The 17,020-nt window shown below is 40.7% G+C and overlaps 1 protein-coding gene and 1 long non-coding RNA gene across 3 annotated transcripts in view; one reads left to right on the top strand and one right to left on the bottom strand.

The window, feature by feature from the left end:
* NAA25 (N-alpha-acetyltransferase 25, NatB auxiliary subunit) overlaps nt 1-17,020 on the top strand; it is a 48,492-nt gene that overhangs the window by 8,664 nt on the left and 22,808 nt on the right. The window contains exons 4-12 of the mRNA XM_077835286.1: nt 2,578-2,696; nt 6,124-6,198; nt 7,158-7,265; nt 8,731-8,809; nt 9,913-10,024; nt 11,457-11,546; nt 12,352-12,521; nt 14,034-14,146; nt 16,641-16,848. Coding sequence (XP_077691412.1) covers nt 2,578-2,696; nt 6,124-6,198; nt 7,158-7,265; nt 8,731-8,809; nt 9,913-10,024; nt 11,457-11,546; nt 12,352-12,521; nt 14,034-14,146; nt 16,641-16,848 — 1,074 coding nt within the window. The remainder of the gene's footprint in view (nt 1-2,577; nt 2,697-6,123; nt 6,199-7,157; nt 7,266-8,730; nt 8,810-9,912; nt 10,025-11,456; nt 11,547-12,351; nt 12,522-14,033; nt 14,147-16,640; nt 16,849-17,020) is intronic.
* Nucleotides 7,401-17,020, bottom strand: part of LOC144275764 (uncharacterized) — a 42,489-nt gene continuing 32,869 nt past the window's right edge. For both annotated transcript variants that reach the window (XR_013348098.1, XR_013348099.1), the window contains exons 3-4: nt 9,739-9,829; nt 7,401-7,968 (exon numbers count right to left, since the gene is read on the bottom strand). This is a non-coding gene — a long non-coding RNA (uncharacterized LOC144275764). The remainder of the gene's footprint in view (nt 7,969-9,738; nt 9,830-17,020) is intronic.

Here is a 17,020-nt window from a genome sequence, read left to right as displayed (position 1 = left end):
GGCGGTGGGGCTCAGGCTTTGGTTCCCCATCCTGAATTGTTTCAGAGTAACAGCCGTGTTAGTCTGTATTCGCAAAAAGAAAAGGAGTACTTGTGGCACCTTAGAGACTAACCAATTTATTTGAGCATGAGCTTTCGTGAGCTACAGCTCACTTCATCGGATGCATACTGTGTAAACTGCAGAAGACATTATATACACAGAGACCATGAAACAATACCTCCTCCCACCCCACTTTCCTGCTGGTAATAGCTCATCCAAAGCGATCACTCTCCCTACAATGTGCATGATAATCAAGGTGGGCCATTTCCAGCACAAATACAGGTTTTCTCACCCCCCCACCCCCATACACACACAAACTCACTCTCCTGCTGGTAATAGCTCATCCAAAGTGACCACTTTCCCTACAATGTGCATGATAATCAAGGTGGGCCATTTCCAGCACAAATCCAGGTTTTCTCCCCCCCCCCCCCCCCCCCCCCACAAACTCACTCTCCTGCTGGCAATAGCTCATCCAAACTGACCACTCTCCTTACAGTGTGCATGATAATGAAGGTGGGCCATTTCCAGCATAAATCCAAGTTTAACCAGAACGTCGGGGGAGTGGGTAGGGTAGAAAAAAACAAGGGGAAATAGGCTACCTTGCATAATGACTTAGCCACTCCCAGTCTCTATTTAAGCCTAAATTAATAGTATCCAATTTGCAAATGAATTCCAATTCAGCAGTTTCTCGCTGGAGTCTGGATTTGAAGTTTTTTTGTTGTAAGATAGCGACCTTCATGTCTGTGATTGCGTGACCAGAGAGATTGAAGTGTTCTCCGACTGGTTTATGAATGTTGTAATTCTTGACATCTGATTTGTGTCCATTTATTCTTTTACGTAGAGATTGTCCAGTTTGACCAATGTACATGGCAGAGGGGCATTGCTGGCACATGATGGCATATATCACATTGGTGGATGTGCAGGTGAACGAGCCTCTGATAGTGTGGCTGATGTTATTAGGCCCTTTGATGGTGTCCCCTGAATAGATATGTGGGCACAGTTGGCAACGGGCTTTGTTGCAAGGATAGGTTCCTGGGTTAGTGGTTCTGTTGTGTGGTATGTGGTTGTTGGTGAGTATTTGCTTCAGGTTGGGGGGCTGTCTGTAGGCAAGGACTGGCTTGTCTCCCAAGATTTGTGAGAGTGTTGGGTCATCCCTCAGGATAGGTTGTAGATCCTTAATAATGCGTTGGAGGGGTTTTAGTTGGGGGCTGAAGGTGACGGCTAGTGGAGTTCTGTTATTTTCTTTGTTAGGCCTGTCCTGTAGTAGGTGACTTCTGGGAACTCTTCTGGCTCTATCAATCTGTTTCTTCACTTCCGCAGGTGGGTATTGTAGTTGTAAGAATGCTTGATAGAGATCTTGTAGGTGTTTGTCTCTGTCTGAGGGGTTGGAGCAAATGCGGTTGTATCGCAGAGCTTGGCTGTAGACGATGGATCGTGTGGTGTGGTCAGGGTGAAAGCTGGAGGCATGTAGGTAGGAATAGCGGTCAGTAGGTTTCCGGTATAGGGTGGTGTTTATGTGACCATTGTTTATTAGCACTGTATTGTCCAGGAAGTGGATCTCTTGTGTGGACTGGACCAGGCTGAAGTTGATGGTGGGATGGAAATTGTTGAAATCATGGTGGAATTCCTCAAGGGCTTCTTTTCCATGGGTCCAGGTGATGAAGCGCAATAGAGTAGCAAGTAGAGTAGGGGCGTTAGGGGACGAGAGCTGAGGAAGCTTTGTTCTAAGTCAGCCATAAAAATGTTGGCATACTGTGGGGCCATGCGAGTACCCATAGCAGTGCCGCTGATCTGAAGGTATACATTGTCCCCAAATGTAAAATAGTTATGGGTAAGGACAAAGTCACAAAGTTCAGCCACCAGGTGAGCCGTGACATTATCGGGGATAGTGTTCTTGACGGCTTGTAGTCCATCTTTGTGTGGAATGTTGGTGTAGAGGGCTTCTACATCCATAGTGGCCAAGATGATGTTATCAGGAAGATCACCGGTGGATTGTAGTTTCCTCAGGAAGTCAGTGGTGTCTCGAAGGTAGCTGGGAGTGCTGGTAGCGTAGTAATTTTTGTTGTCAGAAGGGGGTCGTGGTGCAATGAAGTTTGAGAACCACTGCATTAGAGAAGTTTCCTTAAAACAATTTAAACTTGAGAAATTATTCTGTCTTAATAAATCATTTATTTAAAGTAGACAGTCTCCACGTGACCCAAGTACAAATCTTGAATTGGTGTAATGCCCCAAAATGGGTGAATTTTAAAGTTTTTTAACCCCAATACACGATGTACCTGAAAGCATTCAGTACATTTCTGAACATTTTAATCTTTTTTTTATTTATGTTTACACAAACTCTTTTTTTAAAATATTTCTCTTTCTTGCCTACTGTGTGTTTGTGGGGCTTGGGGTGCTGGGGGAGATAGACCGTGTTCCTATAGGTGTTGAGTGTAATTGAATTACTCTGCACAGTATCCCAAATGTTATCTTGAGATAGTTGCTTTATAACTTTATATTGCAAATGTGTCTGAACGGAAACATCTGTTTTTGGTTTAGCGGAGTTGGTAACAAAACTTTACGAGGCAGCTGTAAAGAAGGTTCCCAACAGTGAGGAGTATCATTCTCATCTCTTCATGGCCTATGCCAGGGTCGGGGAATACAAGAAAATGCAACAGGTACCTTCACCCATTTCAGTTATAGTAATCGTAGGTGTCACGTTTAACAATAGTGGTGGCAAAGTTCTTAGACAGAAGTGTGATTTTTGTTTTGTTTTTCCTCCAGTTGATGGTTGCCCATGATACAAAGTAACTAATCAATCTAACATTTCCTTAAGGCTCTTTGCTGTATCATACTGTACTAGTGACCAGCACCTTTTAAAATTATATTTAATTTTCTAGAAAGCTGAGCTGAATCAATGCTAAATTTCTACGTCATGATTAAATATTTGATACAGGGTTGGTTAGAGAGACCACTACTCAAATTTGTGTTTTTTACATAAAAGACAATTGCTTCCTTTCCCCTCAAAAAGAGAAGGTTAACTTTATGAACTGTAGTCTGTACTGATGCAGTATGTTGGTTGGCCGCGTTGGCATATTAGCTTCCTATTGATACCTATATCAGAGAATACTAAGCTTACACATAAGGGAGTGTATTAGGCAGGAATATTTAGCTTTACTGAGAGCTCCTGAGGGCAACAATTTCAAATAATGTACAAACTTAAGTTTTCTTTCCTTTTTTTTTGCCTGCACTCTTATCTCTAGGAACCAGTGTAGAGTTAGACTGTGCAGCTTGTATTTTGATAGAAGAAAAGCTTAGTTGTTTTTTCTTTACATACATCTTGTTTTTCAGTTGGCAAGACAATCTCATGCCTGTTAGTTTTGTTTTTCATTCTTCCCAAATTAGGTGCCTGGAGAATGCCTATAAATGGAAGTCTCTTTTCAAAGCGTACACACACTCCCTCTTTTATGTATAAAAACGCACAGGGAAGCAGGCAAATTGATTCCAGGCTCTCTTTTCCCACTGTGTTAAGGTGACTTGAATCTCTGTACAAAGACCCTATCTTCGAAACCAAAAAATAGAGTTGAACAATGGTGATTAATCTCTGTGTGGCCCAGCTGTAAGTGGCTAAATTTGATGGGGCCTGAATCATTGGTATATATGGTGCTTTAGAGAATGATTAACTTTTTATCAAAAGACTCTTCATAAAAGGCTTAAATCTGCAATATCATTGTAAAATCATTATGTCTCATCTGAGATCTGTGCTGAATTGGTAGGTTAATTTAGACTGCTACTTAAAAATAGTTCTTATTGTACTAAGTACTTTCAATATTAATTTAAAAATAGCTGTAGATTTGACCACAACACCAAGGAATATATCTGATTTGCTAATCCCTAAATTTGCTACGACTGTGGTTGTTACCCACTTGACCCATGTCAGCGAGCAGCAAGACTGAAGTCTTGGAACAGCCAACTACACCAGTCTCTAGCAATCTGTGACATTGCACTGATATATGTATCTCACCAAGTTACAGCTTTATTAATAGGAGGGAAATATATATGCCTGCAAAGTGCTAAATACTAATACAGAGAGGTCTGGTTTATTCTTGTTTGACATACCTGCATCTGAATATCAAAACAATTTTGGATTTACAATTTTTGCATCTTAAAAAAGGCTAGATTGTAGTCTGACTTGCAATGTATCATGCAATACATGATATTGCACTTGTGCAGAAAGAGAACTTTTGAGATATGCTGTGATAGTTGTGAGTTGGATATTAATCTAATCTTAAAATTTTGCTTGTTTTAATGGATTTTTTTTGTTTGCTCAGATAGAGGCTTCAGATAATTATTGATCGGCCTTGACTTCAATTTAATGTCTTAAATAAGGATTATATTTATACTGATAAATGGAACACAGTATTAATTTGCTTCATGCCTGCTTATGTTAAAAATGATTATGCATGTCATTTTTATTTTGGGTCTTACAAAAAAAATCAGTTACTGCCATCATTTTTCTATAGGATACTCTTTATATATAATTCTAGACAGCCCTCTGTGTGTTTTCCATTTAAAGAACTGGTTGATTTCAAAAGAAACTGGCATAAGCATGCATTTACATTTCAGGGTTCAAAATCAGTAGAATCCTGAGATCTCTAATAATGTCAGGTCATCTAAAAATGAAGTGTGTTGCTCTCCCAGATTAGCAGTGATAAAGATAAAGGTCTAGAAAATGAAGAATTGGTCTATAGGTGAAGTGTGCTTTATTTATGGCTGAATTAAGCAAAGTCCTTTTTTGCTGCTCTGACAGCTACATTGATTGTGTAGAATTCTGACCAGAATTTTTTTTTTTTTTTTAAAAATGCTTTTTGCATAGATTTGCTGTGATGCAAACATCCTTCAGTAAGAAACCTCATTGTTTACTCTAGGCTAGCATATAATACTACTTTACGAGCTGTATATGAAATCTAAAATTCAGGCATTTAACCTTCTAATAATTGTACTCTTAGTCGGAATAATGAATGGAAAATACCCAGTCTTATATAGATACAAAGTGTCACATAAACGCTAAATATTCTGTTCAGACCATTGTACAAACATGTATCTGATTAGATTATCTAGGTTGGTAATGCTCGTAAATGGCAAATATAGGGTGTTTTTGAATGGGTATCTACTACTGCACTTAAGGACTCAAAAGGATGCAGACTTCAGACAGAGATTGACTGAAAGGAGGGTGAAAATAAACCATCTTTTGTTGCATCCTGTCAAACTTTAGATGAAAGGCCTGAAAAAGTCTCATTTAATCTGAAAACAGACAAGAAACAGTTTGTAGAAATGAACAAGGAGTAGAGTATGTTTCTTGTAAAAGTAGATTAGCTAATGTAAAATATTATATTCTGTGTGTATATGTAATTTCTTAGCAATTTAAAAACTCGGAAGTAAATGTAGGAAAGTTCAGTCTTCATTTATATAGAGACATAATGCTTGTGTGAGGGATGTGTGAATAAGAATAACTTCCATTCTAAATTAAGTGACTGAAGACTTGGCTGTATGTTGATATTTAGGGCCATATTTTCAACTGGGCATCTCTTCGGCTGTCTCTTGTGCCACATGCCTTCAAAATCTGAACACATGCATGTGCAAGTTAAAAATGTTCACGTGCAGGTGTTTACATTCACGGTGTGGGCTTGGTTGTGTGTATACAATTGAACATGTGCAAAGATGTAGACCAGAGCTGAAAACTTCCCTTAATCTGCAGAAATAGGTAGTGTGTGTGTGCACGCACGTGCACCCTGTATCTAAAGCTATAGGCTCTTCAAATAATCATTCTTCTAGAAATGCCTTTCCAGGCCAGCTGAAGCTATAATACACTTTAAAAAAGAAACCGCAGCAGATGGAGGGAGAGAAACTGCATCACGACCAAGATAGATCTCGGTGGAGGGTGTTTCCTAGGGAGTATATCCAGTTGGGGTTAATAAATTCTTATGTGGTCACTAATCCTCAGGAATTGTTTGTCACTGGTGTCATCACTCTTTCACTTTCTATAATGCAGCTTATAAATAGAAGCATTTTTGAAATGATGGATACATGTCTTATATTTTTCAGGCTGGAATGGCACTTTATAAGATTGTCCCCAAAAACCCTTACTACTTTTGGTCTGTGATGAGCCTAATTATGCAGGTGAATACACCATTTTGATTGAATTAAAGACTTTAATAGTGGCTGTAATGTTAACATTGAGATGTTCTGGGTGTTTTCACATTATGAAAATACCCAATAGCTTTCTTAAGTAAGCTGGCTGGCTGCCCGCTAGCACTGTAGGGTGCTACTATTTCTGTATAAAGTCAGTGTAAACACTGAGCTCTCCTCAAATCTGTATTTTCTGTGTGGTCCAGAAACTTACCTGGTTTTGCTTGTCTCTTAGATGTCAAGATCCGTGCAACAATAAAAATCAAAATATGCCATTTTGGACTATTACGGATAACAGACTTGAGCGTTAATCAAACTTCCTACCAGACCTCCTTTAGGGTATGCCTGTGCTGTGGGCCTTACGGTGGTACCGCTCCAGCCGTACCACTGTAAAGTCTCCTGTGTGCGTGCCAACAGGAGAGAGCTTTCCAGCCAGCATAATTAAACCACCCCCAACGAGCGGCGGTAGCTGTGTTGGCGGGAAAGCGACTCCCACCGACATAGCACTGTCCACACCGGCACTTCTGTCAGTGACATTTATTTCAGTCAGGAGGGGGGGGAAGGTTCACACCCCTGACAACAGAAATGCTAATATAGATATAGCCTTAGTCAAGCAAAAAAAACCCATGGAAATAATAATTGTATACTTCAAAATAATTTGATTGTAGAATAAATGAATTAATTTTTTTTTTTGATTGATAACACGTTGTCTGTTACGTTGTTCTGAGACTCAAGTTGGAAAGAGTGAGCACTTCATTGTACCATCAGTTGCTTCCCCAGCAGCATGTTTTACAAAATGCTGTGTCCATGCATGTAGCTGATGGTAGCCCTGATGGGTATTTCATGGGTTGTGTGTGTGTCATGTATCCCACCTGATGAAAAAATTAATTTTGAGTTGGACAATACGAAAGGCTGATAAATTGCTACAGTAATTCTTCTCTCTCCCCTAGTCTATTTCAGCACAAGATGAAAACCTCTCCAAAACAATGTTTTTGCCCCTAGCTGAAAGAATGGTGGAAAAAATGGTGAAAGAGGATAAAATTGAAGCTGAGGCTGAAGTAAGAGTTGCAAATGTTTTCTGTTTGATTTGAGCATTGTTAATAGATTGTATGAGCTTTATGTTATGCTAACAATTTATAGCATACCTAATACTGAGTCTGGTTCCCATTATAGTGCTCTGTTAAATTTTTATTATTAAGTACACAAAGTAGAAGGCTTGCTGGTGATCCATGGGGAGCTGGCTGGCCAGTGTTGGCTCTCCATTTCCAGCTGGTAACTCACAATAAAAACAGCTCCAAATATTACTTTCCTAATATTCCAGTTCAAGGGAATCCATTGCTGTCGTTGCCACAGGGATGTTATATGATTGCTAGTGCGAAGGAAGGTGCCTATGCAGACATGACTAGAGAGGACATGGTCTGTGAGACAATCTGTTAAAGTGTGACCCACTCTATGGATGTTTAAGAACCCCTAAGACAGAAAACAACTTCCATGTCTCAGAAGAACTCACAAACTTAATAAAAATACATTGCAGCCAGGGATTCTACTTTTCAGTTTAAACCAAAAACAGTAGCTGTTGAGACAATCGCAATGGTAGCTTTTCAAAAGCTAACTTTGAGAAATCATAAAATGGTCAGATTCTTTCAAAGGGACTGTCAGTGAAATACATGTCCTGGTCATTTTCCCTCCTGATACGCATCCTGTCCGTGCTCTCTGGGCTTCTCCTCTTGGTCAAACAAAGTAGGATGGTCAGCAGCTTTTCTTGTGTGGTTACACACAGTGCGGAAAACATGGGAGACAAAAGAAATGTCAATGTTCACATTTGTTCAGAAAATGGATTTTTGTTGCTAATTAAACAGATTTCTACGGTTATAATTCAAGTGAACCTTTATAACAATTTTCTGGGAAGTTCCCAAGGTGCAAAAGAAACCAATAACGCGATGAGCGTGAGTAAAAATCAGAACTGAAAACTGGAATTAGTTGAACAGGACAGCAATGTAGATGCAAAGAGGGGGAGGGGGAATATCAGCAATGCATTTATAAGCACAGGAGGCCTCATGACCAAAAGGAGTTTTGAGAAGCGATATTGAGAAAGGAGAAGGTGCTTGGTGTACAGAAAGTAGGAGACTGCTGCAAGCGTCAGCGTGAAATAAGGTGTGAAGCAGGGAGCAAGAGGAGGAAGACAAAGGGAGCAGTGTGGAGAGAGGATATAGAGGAGCCTAAGGAATGAAAGGGTGTGGAAGGAAGTGAGGGCAGAGGTTGTAGGTGGTGTGAAATTGTGAAGAGTTCATTGCTAGATGAAGTGATTCCTTTGTAGTGTTTGTAAAGCCCAGGGGATCCTTTGGGATTAGAGGTCATTAAATTAAATTAATGAATTTTCCTTTCTGGTGGCTGTTAGACATTTTACAGGCATCATTGACTTTCTCCTCTTCCTAATGACAGAAGCACAAACTGGTTTTATTTCCAGATACTTTTCACTTGTTTTACTTCCAAATGTCAATGTATCCAAATCTTTCTTCTAAGGTTGAACTTTACTACATGATCCTGGAACGTTTGGAGAAGTATCAGGAAGCCTTGGATGTTGTTAGAGGAAAACTAGGAGGTAATTTATCTTTCAATGCATTCGGTCAATTAACAACCCCAGCTGTGTGGAGGTTTGACTGGGTTTTCCTGCTTTTGCCCCAGGTCTTTATTATGGAACTTGCATTATGGGGATTTAATTGATCTACACATGTACTCGTTTAAAGATAGGTGTAGATTAACTTAATTCATACCAACAGCACACATTGAGCCCAATTCTGCAGATTTTCGCACTGGTTTCATCAGACTGCTTGTGGTATTACTACACTCAAGAGTGTTTGCAGCATCCATTCTATTATCCATGTTAAAGTAGCAACGTTGTACAAAGGGCAATTATCAGATTATCAGTTACATTAATCTGATAATTGCCCTTTGTACAACATGTTGCTTCTTTACAACACAAAATCCCATCATGTCAGCTCATGTTACCATCTTAAAATCAGTGCTGCTAATGATGGCATTATGCCCCTTTCTCCTGGACGAGTTTAGAGCTTTATTTTTCTGCCACAAAAGTGAATTTGTAGCTTAAGAGCAGCCAGAACATTAAGGTTCCAGTCAGACTCTACAGTTCTGCACCCAGTCTTATGTACTTTTCAAGTGAAGGTTTTGCACCATGGGCCCAGCAGCTTCTGAGCCTATACCGGTAACAGAAAAAGGAGGGTAGTTGTGTTGATGAGAAGATTGTTTTAATAGAGTTTCAATCCCTCCTTATGTCATATGTTGGCCAATAATTAGGCATAAAATGTTTTCTTTCTAATCACAGGTTCAGCACTTTCCTCAGTTGGAAAATATGTGCTGATCCAGCAAAGAGTTTCAAGCGCTGATGCAGCTAGTTGAGGTACCAGGCCTTAAAAATGATTAAATGTTAGGACTCCCAGTTTTTCAATAACAAAGCACTAATTTCTAGCACCGTTGACCTGCAAGATATAGGACCTTAAATCTGTTACTGACCTCTTGGTTTAGCAGTGCTTTTTGGCATTGGTCCTGGACTTAAGTCCTGGCCCTCCAGTCTCAGAGAAGAATGTGTTTTCTCTTTTCCATCCTATATAGGATAAAATACTTTGTTCTGAAAGTTGTTAAAGAAAAATGATGGTTGAAATAAATTCACAACTGTTTCTGATTTAGAGAAGTTGACTAGTGAGCTCCAGAGTAGAGAGAATAAGTGTATGGCGATGTATAAGAAGCTGTCCAAGTGGCCAGAATGCAACGCACTGTCCAGGAGGTTGCTACTGAAAAAGTAAGTTGTGTTCACATCTATGCCACTGACTCACTCTGTGGCCTTGGATGAGTCACGTCCCCACTGTACCTCAGCTGCTTGTCTCTCAAGGTCTGAGACTGAATGCTTGAAAAGTGTTTGGAGATCCTCTGATAAAAGGTGCTAAGACTGCAAATTATCATTAGTTCACATGGAAGCTCCACTAACTTTCACAGTGAACAAATGAGTGGTGCAACGTGTGTTTTCCTGAAATAAACTAATTTCATTCTCTATTTCCAGAGGTCCATACCTTGCTATCCAACATACTAATTTTCAGAAAAAATGCAAACTTGTACTTGAATTTCATTTCCTACAACTATTTCCTACAACCTAGTTCTCTTAATCTGCCAGGCTTCCTTCTGGTGGCTGATTTACACTACTGCATAAGTCGATGTAACTTATGTCGCTCGGGGTGTGAAAACGACACCCCCTGAGTGACATAAGTTACATCGACTTCAAGAGGTGTCTGTACCATTCTGTATCTGTAGCAGACTGTCTCCCACTGGCACAGCTTCCGCTCTTGCAGAGGTGGAGTAATTATGCTGATGGGAGAGTGCTCTCCCATCGGTATAGCGTCTGTTCACCAGATGCACCCAAGTAGCACAGTAGTGTAGACTTGCCCTAGGAAATGCAACTGCTGCTTTGAATATGTCAGAACAGAGCAAATCAGGATGATCGGATCTGCCTCTGAGAGCAGTCATGAGGGTTCGTTTTCAGGACTAGGACACAGTTAATGAGATTACAGTGAATCCTGTCTGAAGCTGCCATCCAAGAGATCAAAAACTTCTTATTTAAAAGAATTGTTCTTTAACAAAAGGTTGAACGTAACTATAGTGGAAATCATGAGGAGACTTTAAAGCCTAAATTCTTGGTGGGGGGAAGGGGCGGTGCGAGGGAAATGACCTAGCAACAGCTAAGGTTACTACAACTGAAACGTTAGATAGAGATAGACAAGTTTTCAGTTTGCTTTGGGCATTCTGCAGCACTTTGTACATAGTCGGTTTCACTTGTTTGTTGATGGTCAGATGCATTTCCCAGCTCCTACATTAGGAATTTGGTGGTACTACTCTTGAACCTGCTCATTCCCTTTTTGGAAAGACCTTTATAAATGTTAATGGGAGCCAAAATCCCTTTTAAAAAATTGTGAAAGAACTTAAAATATAAATCTGGATAAGCTGTGTCAGAAACTTAAGTTTCTTGAAATACGTTGGTTTTAGAAACCTCTGGTTAACAGTGCTCCTTTAAGATGGGGAATTTTCTAGTGGAAATGGTTCTTAGTGTGATTTTTTTCCTGTGTGTTTTAATTGTTCTGTGTCTTGCAAGATCTAACAATGTTTTTATAAAGGAGTAGACTTTGCATGTATGAGTAACATTATTTGCACTTTCCTTAATTTTGCTCCTTGCCTGTTTTTAGCTCAGATGATTGGCAGTTCTATATAATTTACTTTGATTCAGTCTTTCAACTCATTGACAAATCCTGGACTCCTCCAGCAGAAGGAGAGCAGTAAGTCAACTACTATCCCTGAGGGTTTTTTCCTTTTCATACAGTAGATGTCAAAATCATAGTTTGTCCCTTGATGGTTTTACTTTAGTGTAGGGATGCGCAATTTTAAGGTAGTTGAGGGCCACAAAACCCACTGAGACTATTGATGGGCTGGGGTTTGAGACTCGGAGTTTGGGTCCTGCCCCCCCAAGGGAGTGTGGAGAGTGAGCTTACCTTGTGAAAACAGCTCCTGTCCCTCAGAGCTGAGCTCAGCTCCCTGCTCTGGCACGTTGGCTTTTGCCACAGTGTCACGTAACACATGAGTAGGCGGGACCCTCCCCCTGCAATATAATGCCCTGTCTCCTTCCTGACCCTGGCACTGCCAGGTTGCCTGCCCCGATCTGGGCTGCGGTGGGAAAAATAGAACAATTTGGCAGGCCAGATGCGGACCCCAAGCCGCCACTTTTCCCATCCCTGCTTAGTGTATCCCATATAGGTAAATAGCTAGTGTAAATGCATGCTTATGGAGAGCTCTCTATCTCAAGAGTCATCATGGCTGCTGGTACATAACCAAGCAACTTAGCTGCGGAAGCTGGTCCCTGTTCCAAGAGGGCACTGACCTGCTCTGGAAGCACGCATATAATGCTAGTTTTGACTTTATTAGAGCTTCCTTAACCTGCTCCCTGCTCTGAGTCAGAAAGTCAGTCAAACCTGATTGCTTTGAGGGCGTGATGTTAAGGCATGCTTACCACTTGCTGCCAGGGCCTCAGAAATGGCAATGATATAAGAATACTTGAAATCAATACTCATATCTTTAACTGCACAGCTCTTTGGAAGGAGAAGTGCATTATTCTACAGAGCAAGCTGTGAAATTTATAGAGGAGAGGATAACAGAAGAAGCTAAGAGCTCTCGGCCACTTCGGGGACCCTACCTAGCCAAACTGGAGCTGATTAGACGTTTGCGACACAGGGGTTGTAATGATGAATATAAACTAGGTAAGAGCCACTAATTGGAAGATAAATTAAACCTTAAGGGAAAGAACACCAAACTAGAACAAGCTCTTTGTACTGGGATCATCAATTTAATAGTGCCTGATGTAAAGTGTGTGCAGGGATTGCATGCATAAAGCACCTTCAGATGAAAGGTGTTATAGAAGGTCAAGTGTTATTCTGATAACAATTCTAGAGTGTTTTAGACCTTTTAAAACAAGGTCTTTGGGGGAGATTTCAAAGGCACCTAATTGGTTTAGGCGCACAAACCCAGTGACTTTCAGTGGTAGTTGTGCTTTGATAAATCCCTTAATACTTTTGAAAATCCTCTCCCTTTGTCATCCTTAGTGTAATCACTGGCTGATTCTTTGGGCTCTTTGGCAGCCTTATAAATGAGAACAGTAATGCTTGTTAAATGCACTTATTGGAGGTTTCATAATTTAAAGAAAAAAAACACTTTTGGAGTGGTGTAAGGAAGAGAATAGTGGTTTAATATTAGCAAGATTTCTGCAAATCCTATTTAAATTAACTCATTTTACTTTTAGATGCAGGAAAGTAAATTTCATCATCAGACAAATTGTGCGTGGGTAGCTTGAAATATTCTCCTGGGTTTTTTTCATCTCTCATTCTTTATCAGATGGGTTAAGCTTTCTGATTGACTGTAAGATCTGAAATGGAACTATCATGGTTTGTAAATCACTGTTTAACTTTGAACATAAGAAATTGCTATGAATAAGTTCATTTCCAGGAGTAAAAATTCCTCATAGTTATATTGAGGTTTGACAGAACTCTACTTCTTTTTCTTTAAATAATTTTGACAGAGAATATCTGTTTTTAAGCATTTTTTTTTTTCTATTTTTATTGGTGTAAATTTTCACAAGTGCTGGAAATTATGGGTAGGAGGATCAGACAGTAATTATTTAATGACAGTTTAATACAGTGGTTCTCAACCAGGGGTCCAGAGCCCACTGGGGGGGCCCCAATCAGGTTTCAGGGGGTCCGCCAAGCAGGGCTGGTGTGAGACTTGCTGTGGCCCATGGCAGAAAGCTGGAGCCCCGCCGCATGGGGCTGAAGCCTGGGGTTCTAAGCCCTGCCACCCAGGGCTGAAGCAAAAGCCTGAACAACTTAGCTTCACAGGATCTCCTCTTGCCCTGCTTGCCACCCCCCTGATGCTGGCCTTGCCTTTTATATGCAGAAAACCAGTTGTTGTGGCATAGGTGGGCTATTGAGTTTTTATAGCCTGTTGCGGGAGCCTCAGAAAGAAAAGGGTTGAGAACCCCTGGCCCAATACGTTCTCTAGCAGTTTTTTTCTTTCTTTGATAACAAAAATGTGCAGTTAGGCAAAGGAAATATTTTTTCTTCAGTTTGTGTATGGTGAAACTGATGCTCACCAGGATTTACCAATAAAATTCTAATCCTTCCAAGCCTCGTTATATTATTGACTTCTAAGTGAGCATTTTAAAAAAAAAAAATAAAAAGGATTGAACAGGCTTCTTTATAACTGAGTTTCTTTGTTAGGTGACCCAGAAGAACTAATGTTCCAATACTTCAAAAAGTTTGGGGACAAACCCTGTTGCTTCACTGATCTCAAGGTATTTGTGGACCTCCTCCCATCCACCCAGTGTACAAAGGTAAGAACAATAGCACTGGGTGAAGTAAAGGGAGGGGTGTTGGAGACTGCTGAGTGCACTAGCTGTCTGCAGAATGCAGCTTTTGACTTGGTGATATCAAAAGGAAACCCCCTTTCAGGGAGGGAACGAATCAGTTTTTAGACAAACAAAATGCCAAAAATGTAGAATTGGTTAATTTTATTCAAAATTCCGCTCTAACCAGAAAAAATAGTGTTTCTTAAAAAGCAAACATGCCAAAGTTCTGAATAACTTCAATGGGAGTTTTCAACACACACACACACACTGCACAGTGACGCCCATGACACTATGAGTATTCATGAGTGGTTCTATTGGAGTAATTGGGGAATTATTTGTGGGACCGAGCCTTTTCCTTGCAGTTCTGTGGTGTCCCATCACTTCTGTTGATTTTAGTGGCAAAACCTCTCCTCACTCTTGTTCAAGTTGTTACAGTCTGAGATATACAGTAGAGCCCAAAATATCTATCACCATAAAAAGGTTTATTCTTCCTGTATAAACATGCACAGCTACCATTGAAGCAATGTGAGTTAAATATGAGCGTCAAGGGAAGATAGACCTCCACAGAATGAACTTCAGGGCATGGCTATACTTGTAGACGTAGTGCGCCGGGAGTTAAACCAGCGCTCAGAGAGCGCAGTAGAGAAAACGCTGCAGTGTGTTCACACTGTCAGATTCAAGCGCACTGGCGTGGCCACATTAGCAGCTCTTGCAACGCCATAGAGCAGTGCATTGTGGTAGCTATCTCAGCATGCAAGTGGCTGCAACGTGCTTTTCAAATGGGGTGGAGTGGAGTGTGACAGGGAGTGTGTTGTGTGTATGGGGGGGGGAGAGCATGTCAACATGCTGTCTTGTAAGTTCAGACAGCAGCAGACCCCCCCTCTCCCCAGCCTCTCTCTCTCTCACACTCCCAGCACCAGCATTCCACAGTAATGGTTGCTTTGTCCCAGAGCAGATAAGCATTCCGGGTGTCAGAAACAGAGCTTTGAAAGGGCATATCTGCATTCCTACAGCCAATTCCAAATCAATGAGAAGAGTGGCCACTTGACTTAAGGGGATTCTGGGACGTTTCCGGAGGCCAATCGCAGCGCAGTAATGCAACACCTCGTTCACACTGACGCTGGGGCGTTTCAGCCAAGGCGGACAAAGCGTCATGTTTCTCGTGGAGGTGGAGTACCAGGAGCACTCCAGCTGCAGACTCCAGGCGCTCTAAGTGCCTTGGCAGTGTGGACGGGTCGTGAGTTAGGGCACCTGGGGCTGCTTTAATGCGCTCTAACTTGCAAATGTAGCCAAGCCCTTAGTTTCTATCTAAAATATCAGAATGAATAAGATTGGCTTGTTAAGTAATACGACTTATGTTACTATTGTGTTGAACATTGTCCTTCTTTCCTTCTCCCCTTGTCTGTCCTTGTTCATGCTCTGTGTCTAATTGTAAATACTCTCTTGGAAAATGTCTTTCTCTTAATCTCTGCCAAGCACCAGGCACAGTTAGGGGACTAAGTAATAACACTGCAGCAGATCCAAGTGACAGAATGGGCACATCAGCATCAGTTGAAAGAGATGACTGGACACTATTGGTAGTTCTCCCAGAATCTTTCTGACCCCTACCTTATTTAAACTTAAATTGAGAGAGGATTTCAGCAGAGTCACAAGCAGCTTGGTAGATGACTTCAGCAGCTGGGAATCCTGCCACTCACCCCCTTGTTCTTCTAAGCTATTGTGGTATATTTCTCAGGGATGGGAGTTAGATAAAAAGTCCTGGATCAGTCAAAGGCTGTTAACAAAATCTGTGTAAACTACATATGGGCATTGTCCGTATTAGGGATCTCTCTGTTGCTAAGATCGGCTCAGCTCCCCCAATGGTGGAAATGTCGGTAGCCCTACTATAAACAGGCTGCTGCCAACACTTTAAGCCCCATGTTATCTATCTTGTTCAGAGCAGGTATAATCATTGTGATGTTAAAGCCATTTTTAGCTAGGAGAAATTGATGGTATCATTGCAAGTGTAATTTTCAAAATGACTCATTTTAATTCCTAAAGTACTGAACAGGTTTAATTCTAACTTACAGTGTCTTGAGAGAGTTAATTCCTTGGAAAGAGTTGTATGGTTGGTACTGATAAGTATGATTTTTAATGAATAACAATAGAATTTAATTTCTACTTGGGGCTCGATGTTAGCAAGGCGTGGAGCATTCTGGCCACAATCCAGCAAAGCACATGAAGACATAGTTAACTTTAAGCCTGTGTGGAGTCCCATTGACTTTTTTGGTACTTCCTGCCTTCTCAGGATCCGAATGTGTACCATCTTGAGGAGTGAGCCCTCTAACTTCAAACTTCAATGCCATTTTATTTATGGAGTTGGTACCATCACCTCCATAATCTCATTTTGTCCCAGTTTCTGAAAAGGGATATAAGACTTGTTATTTTCTTGAGGTGACTAAGTGCATTGCAAAATTTAACACTTGTGTTTCTTTTCCAGTTCATCAGTCAGTTGCTGGGAATCATTCCTTTGTCAGCATCAGAAGAGGGTAAACTTGCACTACCAGCTGACATCAAAGCTTTGCAACAACACTTGTGTGTGGTTCAGCTAACAAGATTGCTTGGTCTCTATCACACCATTGATAAAAAACAAAAGCTGAGTGTAGTCCGGGAGTTGATGTTAAGATACCAGCATGGATTGGAGTTTGGTAAGAAAATCTTGAAACTAGTGCATTGCAGTTAATTCATATTTGGACTTTCTTATGGGCCAAATTTCCAAAAGCTTGTCACTTTTTGTAAGCATTTTCAATTTTACCAAAACGAAAGTAGTAGTTGTATTTGTATCTGGTTGAAAAGCTCTTTGTCTTTAAACAATCCTCT

This window comes from Eretmochelys imbricata, chromosome 15, assembly GCF_965152235.1.
Source record: "Eretmochelys imbricata isolate rEreImb1 chromosome 15, rEreImb1.hap1, whole genome shotgun sequence".
Classification (NCBI taxonomy): domain Eukaryota; kingdom Metazoa; phylum Chordata; order Testudines; family Cheloniidae; genus Eretmochelys; species Eretmochelys imbricata.
This window is presented reverse-complemented; position numbering and strand designations above follow the sequence as displayed.